The 21,499-nt window shown below is 33.3% G+C and overlaps 1 protein-coding gene across 1 annotated transcript in view; it reads left to right on the forward strand.

The window, feature by feature from the left end:
- The window catches only part of LOC114340589 (division abnormally delayed protein), a 1,420,234-nt gene that overhangs the window by 1,355,898 nt on the left and 42,837 nt on the right, over positions 1 to 21,499 (forward strand). Inside the window, exon 4 of the mRNA XM_028291358.2 lies at positions 15,762 to 16,036. Within this exon, the coding sequence (XP_028147159.1) occupies positions 15,762 to 16,036 (275 nt within the window). The remainder of the gene's footprint in view (positions 1 to 15,761; positions 16,037 to 21,499) is intronic.

Here is a 21,499-nt window from a genome sequence, read left to right on the forward strand (position 1 = left end):
ATCGAAGGGTTAAAAAATGTATAAAAAATAAAAAGGAAATGTCCAAATACAAAAAATCTCGTCGACACGCAAAATGAAAATATATTTATGTTTCCCCAATCCTGTAAACCCCAAAGAATTCTCCTTCGTTCCGTGACAAACGAAATTTTAACAATAGACGAATGGAAACAATGCAATAAGAAATCTATAAGGAACAATTAGGGGGTTGAACCTTGGGAGTCGTGATACAAAAATAAGATTGAAAGGTTAGGGAAAAGAAACAAAAAGGGATTCTTTCGCATTTATCCCACAGGATCAAGAACGTTGAAGGGTATAAACTTTGATTTTAGGGTTGTGCCGCGAAAGCAGGATGAAAAATTGTCCTGTAGAGGTTTTGGTCTCGTAACAATCCCCTTTTTCAGAATAATGATTCTTTATGTATAAGAGTTTTTTTCCTTTTTTACGTTTTCTACTTGTTCTTGCTTATAAGAAATGTAAATTTGAAGCAAATGTGGAGTGAATTTCTTTGATTTCACATAAAATTTCACCATAAAAAGATCGTAAATACTTTTACAAAGGTGTTATCGATTAAAATATTTCGCTTTTTGTGATATTTTGTAATCGGAAACATGATTTGTTGTTCATATTAATAGTTATACAAGCTAAAATATTGTCAAAGATTTATAAAATTATTATAGTACACAACATGTGTTTTTTGTTTATTTCACGTTTAGTGATCTGTAACTTACTTTTCTTTCTTCTGCTTGTTACATTTATTGTTGATCGTTCAATTGAATAAATATTAATGTATTCATTGTGGCTTTCTCTATATTTAAGGTACCTTTCATTTCACTAATTTCTATGCAAAAACTGCTGATCTGGGAAGAGTATAGAATATAAAAAGGTGCAATAATATAACCGTGTTTGACACTTCCTACAGGCTAAAATAGTTGTTGGTTCAATTCTCTATTATTTAATTTCGACTATACAGTAGTTCTAATAAAACCAGGAGATATGGAAAGACCAATGGCAATTTTTACTCATGATGTTTTTGTGTAGAACACAAATTATTGATGTTGAAGTGAACGTAAGTTCACAGAATTTTAATAATAATAAAAAGAAAAACACTACTATCTGGTATGTACTTATTTTTATTTTGACATTCTAATATAGGCAATAGCCAAATTTTGTTGAATTTCCTACATTTTTTCACTGATTCACTCTGCTTTTAATTAATATTAAAATTAAAAATAAATCTCAGCTATCAATATTTAATAAATTTACTCCAATATCTCAACATTGATCAATACAATATTCAAATAATATAGAATTTCAATAGTTGAATATGTGACATACTTTTTTACATTTAGAGCTCTACAATCAAAAGTATATTTTTTTCTTTTTTTTTGTTAAAATATGTACATTTCTTTCAGCTCAATTTTTCCTAATCTAATATCAGTCTTAATCCATTTAATACTTCACACAATTTACATTTTTAATAGTATTTCTATTTTATTTATTAGTCCCCTGAAACATATGCAACTGACCATATTATCTATTTTCAATCATTTTCAAAATTTAAATTTTCAATAGTTCAATATGCAACAAACTTTTTACATTCAGACATCACAAATCTAAAAATTGTTTGATTAAGATATGTACATTTTTTTCAATTCCATTTCCCTCATTTAATATCAGTTCTTTTCCTTTAATACCTCCCATAATTTACAGTACAGAACTATAGAATAGTATTTTCTTATTATACTCATTGGTTCCCTGAAACATATGCAACCAACCATTTCCTTATTTGCAATCCTTTCAAATTCAACAGATTTTACTCCATTAAAATACCATGTGTTTTTTAAAAATTTTCTAAATATTTCTAGATAATTTCAGTAATATTTATTCATAACAACATCACAACTCTACATAACTAAATATAATTATTTTCACTTAGTTAAATTTGAAAAACAGTCTATGACGTCACAGAATATGAGCAGATTTTTGCCTTTGATTTCAGTTCACCAATGAATATATTACAGTTCATTAACTTTTATTTACAAATTAGAATTCACAACAAACATTTTTAATAGTTGCATATTTTAAATATAACAATTAAAGTTAAATATTAATTCTCTTTGTCAAAAAAATTTTTTCGGATGACATTTGAAAAGTCCACCTACCTTCCTTTGACATCTTGTCATAAATTCTCTGGCACCAATCTGTCTAATCAGTTGGTTGTAACCCTCTCACCTGATCACAACAACCTTGTGCAATTTCCGAGCAAGGATGACATACATCCACATGTGATATTCATAATCTTAAGACATCGACTTAATGTCGACTACTATATAGCATATAATGTAGCAATAATGTTATTTAGAGGTTTTTACACCTGTTGAAGTTTCTAGTTACAATTACTTGTACATTGGACGTAAGTAACCACATTTTCTATTTTTAACTGTCAAAATTTCACCCTTTTGCTTTTCAATCTAAGTGGTTCACTTATTTCCAGGTTTACACTGATGATGGTCAGTTTGACCGAAAACGTTTTGTACTTCCACTCCCTTGTGGATAAATTTTAAGAATTTTAATAAATTCATATACCTATATACAACAGAAGTGTTTACTTCATTCCACGTTGTTTTATCGAAGGTATACAGCCAACTACAGGGTTTACCCTTTTTAAAGTTTTATTTTTATTTTATTATCTATAGGGTAATATTAGGAGGATATTATCTATTAGTCGGCCAGATAGCTAAGCCGACCAGGTGGATGAATCACGTTCACTTCACTGTGAATGATCTAGCGGACGATTGTTCAGGGCCTGGCCAGAAAGTAAAAAAACTAATCTAAGTCTACTACTTAGACTGGAATACGCTGCTCTATAGGATCGACCTATACTATACCGCAAGAGATGAGAGCATGCGGCTCTGTGTTACTCCTCCATAGATCCCTACCGGAAGTCATATAATTTTGTCATAGTTGAGATAGTTTGTGGTATTAATGTATTCTATGGTTGAGCAACACTTTTTTCATTCCATGGCAGTGGCGGCTGGTGACTCAAAAATTTGGTAGTTCTGCAGTATTTTTTGGTTTTTTTTAATTCAATATCTTTTAATCGTTGTATTTTACAACGAGGCTTTTAGTTTGATATTTTACACCATATATTTATTCATTATATATCTATTAAAAAATAATAAAGAACTTACCGATTTTCTTCTTTTCAAATTGAAGATAAATCCAATTATATCAAAAATAGCAATGGTACATTATGGCACACTAGTAATTGTTTTATAGTTTATGTTTTTAGTAGAATTTTATCGATAAATACGCGAAACTAAGGAATGCAAACGAAAAAACACTACAAACAAAATCGCCACAACAATAATTGCATTATAGGGTCTTACGAACTAACTACACACAGAGCCAAATATATTATTTTTTTTATAAATAAGCTCGATTCGTCGATTTTTTTTAAAGCAAACTTGTCTATAACTTTTTCATTAAAGTTTGGTATTTCTTTTATAAGTGTTTTTTCTACTGACAACATGGTTAATGCTACAAGTCGGTCTTCAGTCATGGAATTTCTCAAGAATGTTTTAATCCGTTTTAAACTCGAAAAGCACCTTTCAGCTTCTGCCGTACTCATGGGCACTGTAAGTAGAATTTGAAGCAGTTTTACAGTTTCTTGAAAAGGCTCTGTTAAATTATTTTCAATTAAAAATTTTAAAAAAGGTATTGCCCCATTAATGTCTCTACAGTCTCTTCTAAAATAAATAACAGATAATTCAGTCTTCAAGCGCTCCCTATCTAAATTTGGATATGACGCGCAAGTCAGGCTTAAATTATCATCTGGGAAATTAGCACAATAATTATCAAATTGCTCAGGATAAAGCAATGAAGTTGCAAGTAGGTGATTTTTAAAAGCAAATCTATCATTTGCACAATTTATGATTATATCACAAACTTCGATAGATGCTCTCCGATGATCTACTGGACTGTTATCCTTCCGTAACCTTTTAGTTGGTAATGGTTCAACGCATAAACTAGAACCTTGGTCAATGGTATCATCTATTGAATTTCTAACTGAATTCATGTATCTTTCGAAATCTGTCACCTTTTTATTGATTTGCAAAGGATCCGTTTTAGTCTTTTGAAGGGCATTATACAAAACGTCTACTTGTGGCATTATGCGATGGAAAAATTTTAACCAAAAAACAAAATTTTGATCCACTAGTATTCTTCGAATGGAAGACGCTGAACTACAGACAGCTGCCTTATCAAACGATTCTTCTATTTCTTCCATACATTCGATAAAAGAAGATCGATGTTCAAACACAACATTAACAGTTCGAATATTGAAGTTCCAGCGAGTTGGAGCGCCATGAGGAATTTTCTTTTGGACGATTTTATCTAAAACTGCCACTCGTTGTGGCGAATTTTTAAAAAAGGTAGGGATTTCATTTAAATTTCCAAAAAAAGTCTAACTTGAGAGTTTTCGGAACAAGCCTTAGACATTATTAAATTTAATTGATGCGCGTAACAGTGTACAAAATGAGCAAATGGATATTTTTCTTTGATTCTGGCTTGAACTCCTGCGTGCTGTCCACACATGACCGCTGCTCCATCATAACTCTGAGCAATTAGTTTATTATTTGAGTTTTCCAGGATAGGATCCAAAACACTGAAAATGTTTTTGCTTAAAGTATCTGCATTTAATTTTGAAGGTACCAAATATGTCAAAAATCGTTCTACCGGTGCTCCATTTCGACAATATCTAAATACTACAACCATTTGTGATTTTGCTGAAATGTCTGTAGTCTCGTCGGCCATGACAGCTAGATATGGAGATTCCCGAATTTCCTCCAAAATTTTATCCTGGCATAATTCCAACATGCAGTCCAAAATATCATTTTGAATTTCTTTAGAAATGCCCTTAAAAACCGTCGATTCTTCCAAGTGTTGTGCTAAAGTTCTATCCAATTCAGCAGTAAAATTTATGAGGCCGCGAAAAATTCCAGGATTGTCGGATGTTTGTGTCTCGTCGTGTCCCCGAAGCGCCAATTCGAAAACACTACAAAATTTTATGCAGTCTATAATTTTTGAGAGAACATACCTATTTTTTGTTACAGCTTCATTGAATTTTTGAATATTTATCCAGTATGCAGAATCTAACTGTTCTTTAATATTCACGGAGCCTAATAAAGCATATTCCATTTGATTGTGCAAATGATGCTTAGAAGTTTCGTGCTTTTTTATTTTATCACTTAAATGTACTAAGTCTGTTACACCAACTTGCGTCCATGACTTATCACCTCCAAAGAGTACACAAGGAAAACAGAAAAGAGCGTTTTTTCTGTTGCAGCCACATATCCAACTATTTCTCGTATAAATATCGCAATTAAATTGTCGTTTGTAATTTTTCCCTCGGCTTGATCCTTCTTTTTCGATTTTAATATCCGGCAAAGGACGTCCTTTGCATTTTAATTCTAGTTTTTCGTCATAAGAATATTTAAAGAATCTCTTAACATTAATCAAATTATAAATAACATCCATCCTGAACAGCACTTTTATTCTCATATACTTAATATAAATACCGAATTACGTGCAGGACAACTTATTTTAACAGTCGTCGCGTCGCGATCACCGATTATTTAAAATTACAATAAACGTAGGTTTGTACACACTAGTTCGAACTGCGACAAATGCAGCTCAAATATTGCTTTCAGTCGTCGCCTGAAAAGTGTAGGCGAGGGTTTAGCGGGTGTTATCGGGGATATCTTTAACAGTTCACAGCTCGGAGTAGCACCGGTCCGGTCAAATAAGTGGGACTTGCTATCGCCATGAGATGCGACGGACGACAGATTAAAATAAAGGCGGCCATGCACGAAAACCATCTAAATGAATTTAGATTTTATAAGTAGTGATATTTTTTATTTAATTTTCAAAGTAATTTTGTTTGGATTATTTTGGTGGTTCTGCAGCTCCGTAGCACTTATATACCAACCGCCACTGTTCCATGGTGTGGCATTTTTTGCCACATTAAGTATATCGCCGGTCTGGAAGAAGAATGACGTAACTGCAAAAAGCCAAATTTTCATCCAGGAGCATCGGTATGGCGTTTATTCTTACAGTGATGGCTTTTAATTTTATCCCTATTGGCTCAAATTTCATTATCTTATTTGAATCCCTCATTTTCAATCCTATCTACAGTTGCGTCATTATTCATCTAAAATTTTTAAATATTTAAAATAATGATTAAATTAAGAGTAACCGTCCAGGAGCATCGGTATGGCGCTTATTCCTACAATGATGGCTTTTAGTTTCATCCCTATTGGTTCGATTTTCATTATCTTAATTTATTTCCCCCTTTTTCGACCCCATCTACAGTTGCGTCATTCTTCATCTTAAAAATTTTCTGTACAAAAAAAAACGATATTTAACTATTTAATATTCCGTTTATGCTTACAGGGTTGGCTTTTATTTTCATCCGTATTGGTCCAAATTTCATTATCTTAATTTAATCCCCCGATTTTGAACCCTATTTACAGTTACGTCATTATTCATCTGAGACGATGCAACTACCCTGTAGTGGCTCAGCACATAGTTTCAGTTCTGTCGCTTTTGTATCATAGGTACACAGTATTTTAGATGTTAATTACGCAATAAACATGAATTGTTATAATATGCTATATTTATAATATACGCTATTGATGGTTCTTTCTATGTTAAAACAATTTTCAGAATACGAAACCCAGAACCTGAGTGAATAGAAGAAAATATCCTTATCTTGAGTGAATACATTCGCCGGTAAAGTTTGCAACACATCCTGAGGATGTATTCAACAGTTATTAAACCACATTTATTGATAACTTGGGCCTATAATATACGCTATTGATGGCTCTTTCTATGTTAAAACAATTTTCAGAATACGAAACCCAGAACCTGAGTGAATAGAAGAATATATCCTTATCTTGAGTGAATACATTCGCCGGTAAAGTTTGCAACACATCCTGACGATGTGTTCAACAGTTACTAAACCACATTTATTGATAACTTGGGCCAGGAATCTTTCTAGGGAAACTCTACCTGTGTTGTTTGTGAGGTGAGCTGAGTACTATATCCAATGCAACCGGTCACAAGCCCGCGCCCAAAAAAGAGGAGTGGTAGAGGAGTACATAACATACATAATCGATTGCCTCTTTTACCCATAGGTGTGGAGGTTTCTTTCTTTATATGATACTCAGCAAATGTACGTCACTTCTTCCTATCTGCTGCTAAAAATTTTGCTTCTTACCACGATGTTTCTCTTTTCTTAAATATCTCATTTACACTAGTGTTACAGCTTTTCCTTGGTCTGCCCCTTGTGCTTTTACCCACTGCTTTGGCCTCCCATGTCATTTTCACTTGTCTGTCACCAGTCATTCTTATCACGTCTCCAGCCCATTTTAACTTCTTTTCTTCAAGTTTTTCGTTGAGCGATTTTACCTGTAGTCTATGTCTTATATCGTTTCTTCTTTTGTCTAATCTTCTTGCTTCCACCACTTTTCTTAAGTATCTCATTTCTGTAGCTTGTAATCTTTTATATTCTAGCACCCTGATTTTAGTTTTCATTACTTCATTTTCTCTCCTAATCTCTTTTACTTCTTCCAAACTTTGCTTCCATTCACTTGTCAAATCTTTGACAATTTTTATTAATTCTTTACTCTCAGTTCTCATTTCTTTCATTTCATTTGCTATCTCTTTCATTCCGTTTGTTACTTCTTTAACCATCTCTCCCAATTCATCCATTCCGTATTCCTCTGCTACGCCTATGGACATTAGTAATATGCGCCAGCGATCATCTACAAGTCGACCTTTCAGATAGATAAATCGCTACCAACTGATAAGACACCACGATATTTTTGTTTAAGCTTTCTTCGAATATTATTAGTCCTATTGTGTCACTAACACTCTCAGCACTTTATTGTAATATATTATTTGCTCACGATTCACTCTTACAATTTTTAATGCTCGATATTTCCGAAATTCGAATGTAATAACGGAGCACTTAAAATGGCGTTGTTTATCAGCACAGTGTCGTACCTCCTTCGTCGATAGAGGAGTAGCACCTCTATAAAACACCAGAGTTCAGCTAGCCCAGGGGATAGTAACCTGTAAGGGTGCCTAGTCTAAGGTCACAGACGAAGACCAAATCGGCCATGAAGGCGAAAAAGAAGATATTCGAAACGGCGAATTCGACGGAAGTGGGATCAGAATGGGTAGATAACCAACTAGAAGGGTAGATGATGCTCTTGCTGAAGATGATGAAGTTGCAGTGAAAGCAAATCGTCTAGAAAATGGAACTCCAAAATTAAGCCCTGGTCCTCAAAGTCGGACGTTGAGGGTTCTCAAAGGAAGTCTTTAATATTCCAGATTTCAAATTAAATAATTGAAATACTTGTTCCTTGCGTATTTTACGTTTTTAAATACATACTTATGTTAAAATCAAAGAATGAGAGATTCTGAAAAAACATTAAGTATTCACTTATTCTCTAATCGAATTTTATGTCAACACCTTTTGTATTAATTTCTGTATTTTACCTTTTGTATTAACATCTACTGTAAAGTTTATCACGTGAGAAAAAGTAATAATATTTATATTACACTAAAAGTTAAAAGATGCATAATATATACATAGTTTATTAAGAAATCGCGGACGACTACAATGTTACGTTAAGCCTTAGTGGGCGTTCTTTCCTTTATAAGGTAATCAACTTACTAGTCAACATTTTGTACTACACACCCAAACCGGTGTTCTTTATTTCTTAGTTTCATTTGTATATTCAAATTTACACTTTTAAACCTTTTTAATTGAGCCGAGTTTATTACACATCTTCAATCAACGGCTTTCGAATGATAGGTTACCATAAATTGATTCCACCAAAAAATTTTTTTATTAACTCCTTGAGAGATCTGCAATTTGCCTATTAGGCAATAAGCATTTTTGCTGACAATGAAGCTGATGACATGTAGAGTATTATTCCAATGAATAATCTCTTTTAAATATTATCTAAACTTAAGTTAAACATTGTTGGTATGAATCTACAATCATTTGCCTTAACCCATTAACGCCGAGAAAAAAAATTTTGTTTTAAAAAAAATTATTAAAAATCTTTAAATGTAACAGTATTCTGTAGAAAACGTAAGAAGCAAATTGTTTGTAAATGAAATAATTATTGAGAAAAAAACTGTTCCCATATGGGACCACTAGGCGCGACCCCGATAGATGTTCGTTAAGAGTTACTTGGTATGAAAATTGTGAAGACAGTCAATACAAAGTATCACATCATATTTGCAACACACTTTTCTCCCTCGGCTTAAAAATCCAATCCGTGCGCATCTCCTTCTGGTACTTCTTCTTCTTCTTCTTAGCCTTCTATCGTCCACGTTTGGACATAGGCCTCTCCCAACTCCTTCCATCGGTCTCTATCCTGAGCAACATATTTCCAATTCGTTCCGGCTACTCTTTTAATATCATCAACCCATCTCATCTGTGGTCTTCCTCTCGGTCGTTTACTTTGGTAAGGTCTCCAATGTTGTATCGTGGCATTCCAACGTTGGTCTTTTTGTCTAACAGTGTGGCCTGCAAAGCTCCATTTAAGTTTGGCAACTTTTGTTGTTATGTCCTCGACTTTTGTTTTTGATCTTACCCAGTCGCTCCTCTTTTTATCTGACAGTCGTATACCTAACATTGCTCTTTCCATAGCTCTTTCTGTTGTAGCTAGTTTATTCATATTTGCCTTGGTTAGGGTCCAGGTTTGACACCCATATGTCATGATAGGAAGGATGCACTGGTTGAACACTTTGGTCCTCAAATATTGAGGTATTTTGCGGTTCTTAAGTATCCAACCAAGTTTTCCAAATCCTGCCCATGCTAGTCTTGCTCTCCTATTAATTTCCGCACTTTGGTTTTCTTTGTCAAGTTTCAGGATTTGGCCTAGGTAGATATATTCCTGGACTTTTTCTATCTCACTGCCATTTATAGTTATGCGTCTGGGGTCATCTGTGTTTGTCATTATTTTTGTTTTCTTCATGTTCATTTTTAGACCGACGTATTGGGAGCTGCCTGCGAGTTCCTCTATCATAATTTGCAGTTCCTCGAATGAGCTCGCTATAATCACAATGTCGTCAGCGAATCTGAGGTGATTTAGCTTCTTGCCATTAACGTTAATGCCATAGGTTGACCAATTTGTCGTTTTGAAGACGTCTTCTAGTGCTAGGTTGAAAAGCTTTGGCGATATTACGTCTCCTTGTCTCACGCCTCTCTTAATAGGGATGGGATTTGTATTTTCGTCTAGTTGTACTATCATAGTTGCATTTTCATATATATTATGTATTAGTTGTCTATATCTCGAATCTATTCTACAATTATTAATAGCTTGTTCTATGGCCCACATCTCGATACTATCAAACGCCTTTTCATAGTCTACGAAGGTAAGAAATACGGGTAGTTGGTATTCATTTGCCTTCTCTATCAATGTTTTCATTGTCAGCAGATGGTCTGATGTACTATATCCTTTGCGGAAGCCAGCCTGTTCCACTGGTTGGTAATTGTCCATTTTGTAGGTCAACCGGTTGTTAATAATTCTCATGAATAGTTTGTATACTTGACTGAGCAACGATATCGGTCTATAATTCTGTAGGTCATATTTGTCCCCTTTTTTGTGTAAAAGTATTACTAGACTTTCGTTCCAGTCTTTAGGGATCTTGCTATTATGGAGACATTTATTAAATAGCTCTGTTAGTATAGGGATTGTTACTGTCTTGCTTGTTTTCAAGAGCTCGGCAATTATACCGTCCTGTCCTGGAGCTTTATTATTTTTTAGTTCCTTTAAAGCTCTTTCTATTTCGAATCCCTTTATATTTGGTAGTACTTCTGATCCCACGTTTTTTATTTTTCTTTTGACGTTCTCCTTTGTTGATTCATTAGGCTGGCTTTGCGAGCTGTACAAGATTTTGTAGAAGTCTTCGACTATTTTTGTTATTTTATATTTGTCCTTCTCTTCCTTACTATTGGCGTCTTTAATTTTAATGATTTTTTGAACACCCAATGCGGGTCTTAGACATTTTAAGCCTCTGTTGTTTTCAATGACTCGCTCTATTAAGTTCTCGTTCCATTTTTGTAAGTCGCGTTTTAGTTCTTTTCTAATTGTTTTATTAGTTCTATGTATTCTTGAGTATGGCGTTTGTTTTGCGTTAGTAGTTGTCGTCTTTCCGTCATTAGTTGTTTAGTTTCGTTGCTTATTTTGTCTTCTTTAGTACTTGTTTTCTTTGCGACCTGTAGTCCGGCTTCGAGAAGGTTCTTATTGATGTTTTTGTTAATTTCGTCAATTTCATCTTGATTATGTGAAGGATCATATTTGAACTTATCCGCTAAGACCTCTCGGAAGTGCTCTTCATTTGTTTTTACTTTAAAGGCATCTTCTGGTACAGAAATCACAAAATGATTTAATACCTCGTACCGAATATCTCCCGAAATTCGAGAGTCATTTCTTGCAGCTGCGGACACTCTTCCTGGTGCTTTCGGTGGGATTTTACATCTTATTAGACACATTTGGATGATAGCCCGTGTAAATTCAAATTGGCTAATGTTACGACCAGATTTTCTATACAACTTCCACGCATTTTTAACGTTCGTATCCACTAGGTGTGTAAAAATAGGCCAATACCATTTTCTTGGAACGGATTTCAATTCAATAATTGATGGATTCGACTGTTACTTGATGGAAGTTCATTTTATCTCACAATAAAACACTGAAAAACGTTTGTTTTCTATACTTCCACAAAATTTATTACAACTATGTTATTACTACAGCTGTTTCGGCAAAGTGCCTTTCTCAAGTGATATATTTTACAATGTGTTTGCCTTTTTAAGTCTTTAACTGAAGAGGTTGAGGAGTGGGGAGCTGTTTGTCTCGAGGTGGTCATTCAGAATTATATCTGTATTTTTCAATTTATTAATTTCCATTGATTCTAAAAGTGATAGCTTAAGGCTTTTATTTTGAATATGTAGAATTTGAAACTCTTCATTGAAAGAATGATTATGATCTAGAAGGTGAAGTGCGTATGTAGAAGTGTCTGTTTTTCTATTGTTGAAAGCCCTTTTGTGTTCTGCTATCCGTTTGTCAAAATTTCTGCCAGTTTGACCGATGTAAGTTTTCGGACAGTCACCACAAGTTAGTTTGTACACACCACTATGTAGTTGCTTTCTCTTTCGGCTTTTATTGTTTTTAATATGTTTGCTTAAGTTGTTGTTAGTTCTGAAAGCTGGTGTTATTCCTTTCTTTTTTATGTATCTGGCTATTTTTGTTGTTATTTTGCCAGTATATGTGAGAGAGCAGAAGGTACTGGGTTCTTTCTGTGGTGGTGGATACACTAATTTCAAGGCTTTCTTATGGAGTTTTTGGTTTAAAATGTTGTTAACTGTTTGTTCGTTATAGCCATTGTTTACTGCTATTTGTCTAATGATATTTAGTTCTGTCTCGAAGTTATTTTTTGTCATAGGAATTTCTGTCAGTCTATGTATCATGCTATCATAGACTGACAGAAATTCCTATGACAAAAAATAACTTCGAGACAGAACTAAATATCATTAGACAAATAGCAGTAAACAATGGCTATAACGAACAAACAGTTAACAACATTTTAAACCAAAAACTCCATAAGAAAGCCTTGAAATTAGTGTATCCACCACCACAGAAAGAACCCAGTACCTTCTGCTCTCTCACATATACTGGCAAAATAACAACAAAAATAGCCAGATACATAAAAAAGAAAGGAATAACACCAGCTTTCAGAACTAACAACATCTTAAGCAAACATATTAAAAACAATAAAAGCCGAAAGAGAAAGCAACTACATAGTGGTGTGTACAAACTAACTTGTGACTGTCCGAAAACTTACATCGGTCAAACTGGCAGAAATTTTGACAAACGGATAGCAGAACACAAAAGGGCTTTCAACAATAGAAAAACAGACACTTCTACATACGCACTTCACCTTCTAGATCATAATCATTCTTTCAATGAAGAGTTTCAAATTCTACATATTCAAAATAAAGGCCTTAAGCTATCACTTTTAAACAATCCGCTTTTAAACAAAGATTAAACAATCCGAAAGGATCTACCCGGCAAAAATGCCATACGATATTATTATTATAGTGTAGGACGCCAAAATGGCTGTATCATCGGCAAATGTCGCAACAGTGGTAAGTCGTGCTGATGGCACGACTGCAGTATACAATAAGTACAGGCTCGGTCCAAGTACGCTACCTTGTGGAACTCCTAAATTTATTGGATGCAACTCTGTATATTCACTTCCATGTTTTATTTGGAAGTGCCTATCTGTCAGGTATGATTTTAGAAGTTGAAAGTGGGGATGGGGCAGTAGCTTCTTTAGTTTAACTTGCAATCCTTCATGCCACTCCTTGTCGAAAGCCTGAGATATATCGAGGAAAGCTGATGAACAATATCATTTACTATTCAGATCCGTATTGGTTTGATTTACCACTCTATAAACTTGTTCTATTGTCCCTTGTTTATTGCGGAATCCGAATTGGTGATCTGGAATTATCTTCTTTTCGTCTATAATAGTTTTTAGCCTTTTAACATATAGCTTCTCAAAAACCTTGGAAATAATTGGCAGTAGACTTATCGGTCTGTAGGAAGACAACTCTTCTGTCATATTCCATGGGTTTATCGATCACATGACATTTCTTACAAACACTTTCTCTTGTCACACTGTCACATAACCTAATAAAACCAGGTCATAAAATCTTCGCAGGATTTTTAGCATGTTTTCTTATTTCTTGAATTACATTGACACTGTAGGTTTTTCTTACTTAGGTAATTTCCTTCGTTTTTCTAAATTGAAGGCGAGGATAACCAACCAAATGTGGTTGGAAAAATAGTGTGTAAAGATTAAAATATTTATTCATTGCTGTAACGTTTATTTTTTTTTAATTTTTTTTCTAGAAATCGTGGTGGAAATGTTCCGGAAATCAAACGAATTAGTGATCAAAAATCCTACGCATTACGAATACAGTATTTATGTCAATTCCGTGTACAAACAAACAACCAAGTTGCCTTACATCTATCATACATATGTATAAAATCGCCCCAAGATATACACATATATGCATATCTGAGTTATCATGTTGATTTAATATTGAGGTGCTACAAACTTAACCGATGCAAACAGAGATATAAATTCTCTGAGAATACATTAAAGGATAAGTCGACATTTTCTGAGATTAATATCCTTCGTATTGCAAAAATTTATGTTTGTAACTGTCAAACAAATTTTTAATCAATGTTCGATATGACCAAATTCATATGAAATAGAACCACAATAATTACTTAATACGATTTAACGATTTTATAGCAAAGATAATATCTTTGCTTATAATATCTTATCTAACATATTATGTTTTTTACTTTATTATTTTAGCAATATTCATCAGTTGTATTAAACGTATACTTACCTGAAACTATAAAAATTATTTATTAAAAAGAATAAAAGAAGCTTACACCACTATAGAAGAAGAATAAGCGATAAAGAAAGAAGAAGAAGAAGTGATAAAACTTATGTAGTAATCCGTTGTCTTGATGATATTATCATTACCATTGAAAGTTTTCTTAGTTTAACTTCAATTTTACTGCATTCCTATGATGTGTCAATCTAATATATTAGATATATGTTAGCACCATATTGTAGAGATTACCTATATTAGCTTGCCTATTACTTATTAGGCTATTTCGAAAATAAGACAGTTACATTGACGAAAAAGAGCTGTTTTCAACAAGACCAAGTATGCAAAATTCGATTTAGCAGAACCGGACTTACAGCCATTTTTTCATAAGAAGGTTCCCACTCACCCCCACCTCTCTTATGAAGAATACGATGATTGGATTTTCAGTGCCCTTTCATTAGGTAAATTTTGTAAAATTTTGATTTTTTAATTTTTGATATTCAATTACGCCCTCTAGCGGTGGACTTAAATTATGAAAATTATTTCCAGGCTTTTCCCGAGGCAACTTTTGTTATAAATATTTTTTTCTCAAAGCTGTACTATAAACGGTTCCTGAAATATGACCGAGAGACATTCTTATTGGGACACCCGGTACAAGTAGTATTTTTGTCATATGCAGCAGCATATATTTGGCCGTCATAAGCAGCAGCAACAAAAAAAAATAAATAAAATAGACACAAAAAAAAAGAAAAATAAAAAACAAGTAAAAAAACCAGTGTTTACCACAAATTAAAATATATAATAAAAAAATATAATATTATAATATGTTGTATCCAAAAAATTATATTGTATTACTTATGTTATGAAATAAGAAATTTATGACTATGAATCTGCAACCAATCACAAACAAGTCTGGCTAATTGGCTCTGCCAAAGCCATTTTTCAAACAAAAAAAATATGCAGCAGGTTAAACTTATTAATTTCTAAGGTTGATTATGTAAATTGCAGTTTATTTAAATTTTGCAATATATTGTTTTTGTTTTATTTCATTATCTTTTATTTATTTATGTTATATTGACGATTTATGTAATTTCAGTAAATTGTATTTGTTATTGGTTTTTTATCTGACTCTTTGTAATGTTTATCCATAAAATTATAAAATTTTCAATGACAATAAAGCATATTTCTCTTCTATTCTATGTCTAGATAAATATTTCAGTATACCTACATGTATCAAATATTTGACATGTTTTTTTTTATTTTTCAGGTCAGGCAAATTTGCGGTTCCGCCGAATTCTCTCAAAAAGAAAATCCTCTTCTGGGCGAGAGCAGCACCCCGTACCCCCCAGCAGCCAGCGGCAAACCCCGAAGCACCAATCCCAGGAACTTTTCGCCTTTACCCGAAAACGAACTGTCGCATTTTCTGTCTGCTATCGCGAAAACGAAAGGATTCTACGCGAATCTCGCGAACACCCTCTGCCAGGACGAGTCCTTCGCCGAACGAAAGGATCAGCAATGTTGGAACGGTGAAAGAATTGCAGAGTAAGTGTTTGATAAGCTTTTTTACTTTATTCTTTTCGAGAGGGTGGTAAAAAACAAATATGCAATTACTTTGGAAAAAGAGAATATTTGTTTTTTAATTTTATATTTTTAAGTTATGATTTTATTGAAAGTATTCAAATTAGATTTTAAATTGAATTGGATACATACGAGTATTTTTCCTTGAATTACCTTTACCTTGAATTTTCAATGATTTCTTTTAAACTGTCTCCGTCTTTCTCTATCCTGCAACCGTGAAGCAAACTCTGGAGCTCCGACCTCTTTTTTGATGTCATCCACGTACCTTGTTGGTGACCTTCCTGGGCTTTTGCTCATTGCATCATCCCCTGCAATGTCAAGCTTCTCCAGAATATCTCTACGCACCATTTGACCAAACTAAGCGGTGACTTTTTCGGTTACAACGTTTCTAAACTGTAGCTTGCAGCTGTCTAAGAATAGATTCGTTTCTTATTGAGGTCCAGGATGTTGCACTGCATTATTCTCCAGCAAAACATATCAAACGCGTCTAGTGCGCTTTTTCAACTACCTCCAAATAACAGCATTCAGATCCATATAGAAAAATGAAGAAGACCATTGTTTTTATAAGTCTTATCATCTTTGTATCCTTGGCGATGTTGTTTCTTTTGCTTGCAACTCACTTGTTCTATTCGTTCTAACGGCTCCGTCAATTATATTCTTCTAAGGATTCGGCGAAAACGTTGTATCATCTACGTGCACTTTAAGTTATTGCTTCTTTTGTAGCCAATGAATATACTCCCTTCTCAGTCTAAGATTGCTTTGCGCATAATGAAGCATACATATTACAAAGGTATAACAGTCACGGAAGCCAAATTGCGGTAAATCTGAATAATATCGGATGGAGGAGACAACTACGAAGAAAAAAATGAAGGGTCAAATTTAGGATACACTCATTAATTGAATGTTTATAGTTGCTTCAAAAATACAACACAACGAGCAGCAAGAAGACGATGGAAATATCACAAGTGACATTCTTTGGAAACACTTAAACAAAATTAAAGATAGAACTAAAAACACCGAATAAGACACAAATTTGGAGTGAGAAAAATTTAAAGTGACTAAAAAGAGTATAATGGAACTATCCATAATTAGGACTACCTAGAATACTACTACTTTTACTACTGCTACTTTTTTCGAACAGTTCTTTTTAGCACTGGTTTTTTGGCGACAGGGCTCTAAACTGAAGAATTTTGTAGTTGATTTACTTCTTACATGTTCATCAGCTCTGTAATTACTGTGTATTGTATCGACGGTGACCTAGAACCCAAACCAGTGTTATAGATTACATAAATCTCTGTTCGGTTAGGGTAGGCAATGATGACACCAATTGATGCCAAAATGAGAGAGCGTAGGTTAAGATGGTTATAGCATATTCAAGTCGAAGTGATAATCACTCAATATGAAGAATTGCTAAATTACAAATTCTTCGAAAGAGTAAGAGAGGTAGACCACAAAACACCTGGTGAGAGCCGCTTTCGCGGGACATGTCGGTAAATGGAGTTGATATGCGTATGGCCCAATATATATATAGAAACTTATGGAGAGATGTAATTAGGGAATCCAATCCGACTTAGGATAAAGGCAGAGAGAATGATGATAATGTAATAACGGTCATATCTGTTCTATCCCACTGATAATGCTTCTTGAATATCTGCGCTATATCTAATCTTCATGTTGTCCTGAAGCTATACAGTTGGTCTGAATCGATATTAGAATTCTCTAGAACCCAAACCAGTGTGATAGATGACATAAATCTCTGTTCGGTCAGGGTAGGCAATGATGACACCAATTGATGCCAAATTGAGAGAGCATAGGTTAAGATGGTTATGGCATATTCAAGTCGAAGTGATAATCACTCAATATGAAGAATTGTTGAATTACAAATTCTTGGAAAAAGTAAGAGAGGTAACTTATTCCGCGTTAGAGGGCGTTCTAACCATATTGCGATATAAATAGTTTTAATTTATATCGAGAAACTACGGTCGTGTTGGTGTAAATTTGTCTTCCTTAGAGCCTCCTTGGCGACAGGTAGACCTAGAAATAGTACTATCGGAGGATGGAGGGAGACAGATTTAAATCAATACGAAACCGTAGATTTTCTTATTTTACTAATTCTGTATTAGAGTACACAGACTCGTTTTATACGGTTTCTCTGAACCGCAAATTGAAATATTTTCCTAGCGGTGCCTTTTGGTATTGTCATACCTGGGTTAAACAGAGAACTTGAATCGAGTCGAAATTCATTTCACTTATTCCCCGTTAGAGGGCGTTCTAACCATACTGCTATATAAATAGTTTTATTTAACATGCGGCAGATTTAAATCAAAACGAAACCGTAGATTTTCTTATTTTACAGATACTCTCCTTTAATATTATATTTGGTAGGGTGTTTTTGAAGTTGGATAGCCCCTTTGAAAATCTATAGATAAGATAGTATTGTGATGTACTACGTTTAATCGAAACAGAAACAAATATATTTAGTTTACGGCCTGTAAATCCTGAAAACAATGTTACAAAACACTGGTCGCCAAAACATACACTCCGGATGTGTTGCATTTTAGTAGAATGATCATTATTAACTGATCTTTTTTTCATATTCATTGTAGTATACTGCTGATATACTCCTTCTCAGAGGCATGTTTCAGTGCGTCACAGTTTTTCTATTTCTTTTTAACGCATTAAGTTGGAAGTGACAGAAAAAAAATGTACGTCCGTGATTAAAGTAATTTATAACATTTATTCTAGTTGTTGATAGATGGCGCTATAATCGAACAAAAAATGATTTATGTATTATGTATACGACTATAATCTGTACAATTTATAAGACTATACAAATCAAAGAACATATCATTTTATAAATGAAATAAATACAATTGATTTGTTTTTTTACCAAATTACGATTACAATTGAGACGTTGAGAACCAGAGCGGACCATCCCACAAAATTTAAAAAAAAATGCACCATTACGTGTTTTCAGTAGCAAAAAACATATTTATCAAAGCCAGAATGGACTAAGTGTGCTACTACTATTCTATAATAGATGCCGCTACTGAAAAGTTTGGTCCAGTCGGTTGATTTTAATAATTTGTCGATGTCATACTGGATTATGTGGCTTAGTCCACTCTGGCAGATAGTTCAATTATTGTTTACTGTGGATTGGTTCGATATAAATTACACGTGTTTTTGTGTAGGTATTAATATTTTGACTATTTAGTAGCATGACATAGTTTAATTTGAAAAGTATGGCATTACCTAGTTGCTGGTATGTATTTGTAGACTCCTGCAAAACTTTCGATTTTTTTATAAAATAAAATGAAATATGAAGTAGATCAAACAAAACATAAAGAATTAACTTTGAAAGTAGAACTTCACCAACGCAAAGCCCAACAACTACGACATGCTATGGATCAGGTTGCAAAAATTCCATCGAAAAAGATGTTACAGTTATGGCCTTTGATCTTATGAAAACCCTAGCTACACCCGTCATCTCTACCGGTATAACTTATTATAAGAGGCAATTATGGACATTCTGTCTAGGAGTTCATAATTTGCAGAACAATGAAGACACCATGTTTATATGGGATGCATATCTTTTGGAGCCCAAGAGATGGGATCCTGCCTGATATAATACATGAAAAATAGTGTAAAAACCAAAAAAGTTATAATGTATTCTGATGGTTGCAGGGGCCAGAACAGGAGTATTAAAATGACTTTAGTTTGCAACTAAATTGTCCATTCTCAAGAATTTGCGGTAGAAATTCAACATAATTTTTTGGTTAGCAATCATTCTTTTCTCTCGTGCGATAGGGACTTCGGTCTTATGGAAAAAAATAAAAAATTCTTTCCTAATATTTACGTTTCCAATAACTGGCTTAATGTCATTTTGGGAGCAAAGAAAAAAATCCATTTATAATAGTTCTAAGGGAAAAAGAAAACTTTTACTCTACCGTCGGTTTAGAAAAACTTATTACATACAAACAAAAAAATAAGTTTAGAATCCTCAAAAGTAAAATGACTAAAAATGCATTGTATTATAATAAAACAAGAAGACCCATTTGTTGTATATTTTAAATATGGTATCAATGAGGTTCATGCTGTACAAAAATTTAGTATTCAGAAAAGAAAAATGTGTTATGGAAGATTTCCAAAGATCATTACCTCCATTATACCCAAATGGGAATTGTATAACTGACGCCAAAAAGAAAGATATTTTACAGTTAATTGAATTTATTTTACCTATCTATCATATCTTCTTCCAGTCTTTAAAATGTTTATTAGCAGCGCACGATGAAATTCCCATAGTTAATACAAATTTTGAATAAAGTTTTCGATATTTAACAAATTATTATTTTTTAAGTTAATCTATGCCGTAAAATGTTTATTTTATAATAAAATGATATTGAAATTAAAATATTTGTCTTATTTGGTTTTGGTCCACTAGGGAAAAACAAAAACTTTTATTAAGGTCAGAGTGGATCAAGCCTCATAAACTTCTTTAGTGCAAATTGTGATATATTTTTAATGTTGTAGCAAAATTTTACCTTTTCTTATGATTTTACCAAAAAGTAAGCGTTCTTAAAATAATTTTACCAGCATTAAAAAAATTATGAAACATTTTTTAAACGCATTTACCTTCAATGAAGTTATTATGTGGATGGTCCGCTCTGGTTCTCAACGCCTCAATTCTGATAACTGTCAGATTTTACTAAAATGTCGTGCTATGATTCTCTACATTGTTAAAATCATATATTACGTCATTAATCACACACTGGAAGGCTGAGAAGAAGGAAGAACTTTAAATTATAATCGTATAGCTATGTAATAGGTAAATAATGAGTAAATACCTAAATCTTTTTTTTTTCGATTATAGCGCCATCTATCAACAACTGGAATAAATGTGTATGTATCACGGACGTACCTTTTTTCAGTTACTTGTGTTGCACTTAAAAAAGCCTCTGAGAAGCACCATACCAAGCTTTTTTGGTTTCAAAAGAGTAAAATTTAAAGATCAAGCGAAAAAAAACTAAAATCATTACGATTATGACACTGGAAAAACAAGGCCAAGAATAGGAAGAAGAATGACGACTGACTAAATATATTGAGGATTAATTTTATATGTGTTAGTGTTTGTTCTCAACTTCGTATGCAAAGTGTAATACTTTCATGTTTATTATTCTCAGTCTAACTTCATTTTCTTGACTTCGTTTTTTAGACTTTTGTAAACACTACAAATTTAATCAGAAATAGTTGTTTTCTTCCTTTCCCTCTCTGTCTCACAAACAATTAGCTTTATTTGTCCAGTGCCATTGTCCTGACAACTTCAAAATAAAAAAAAGAAATAAAAGAAACCAAAGAATCCCTAACTAGGTCAATAAACACAAAGTAAACTAAAGAAACGATTTCCTTGGGGAAAACAATTGGTATTCC

This window comes from Diabrotica virgifera, chromosome 7, assembly GCF_917563875.1.
Source record: "Diabrotica virgifera virgifera chromosome 7, PGI_DIABVI_V3a".
NCBI lineage: Eukaryota > Metazoa > Arthropoda > Insecta > Coleoptera > Chrysomelidae > Diabrotica > Diabrotica virgifera.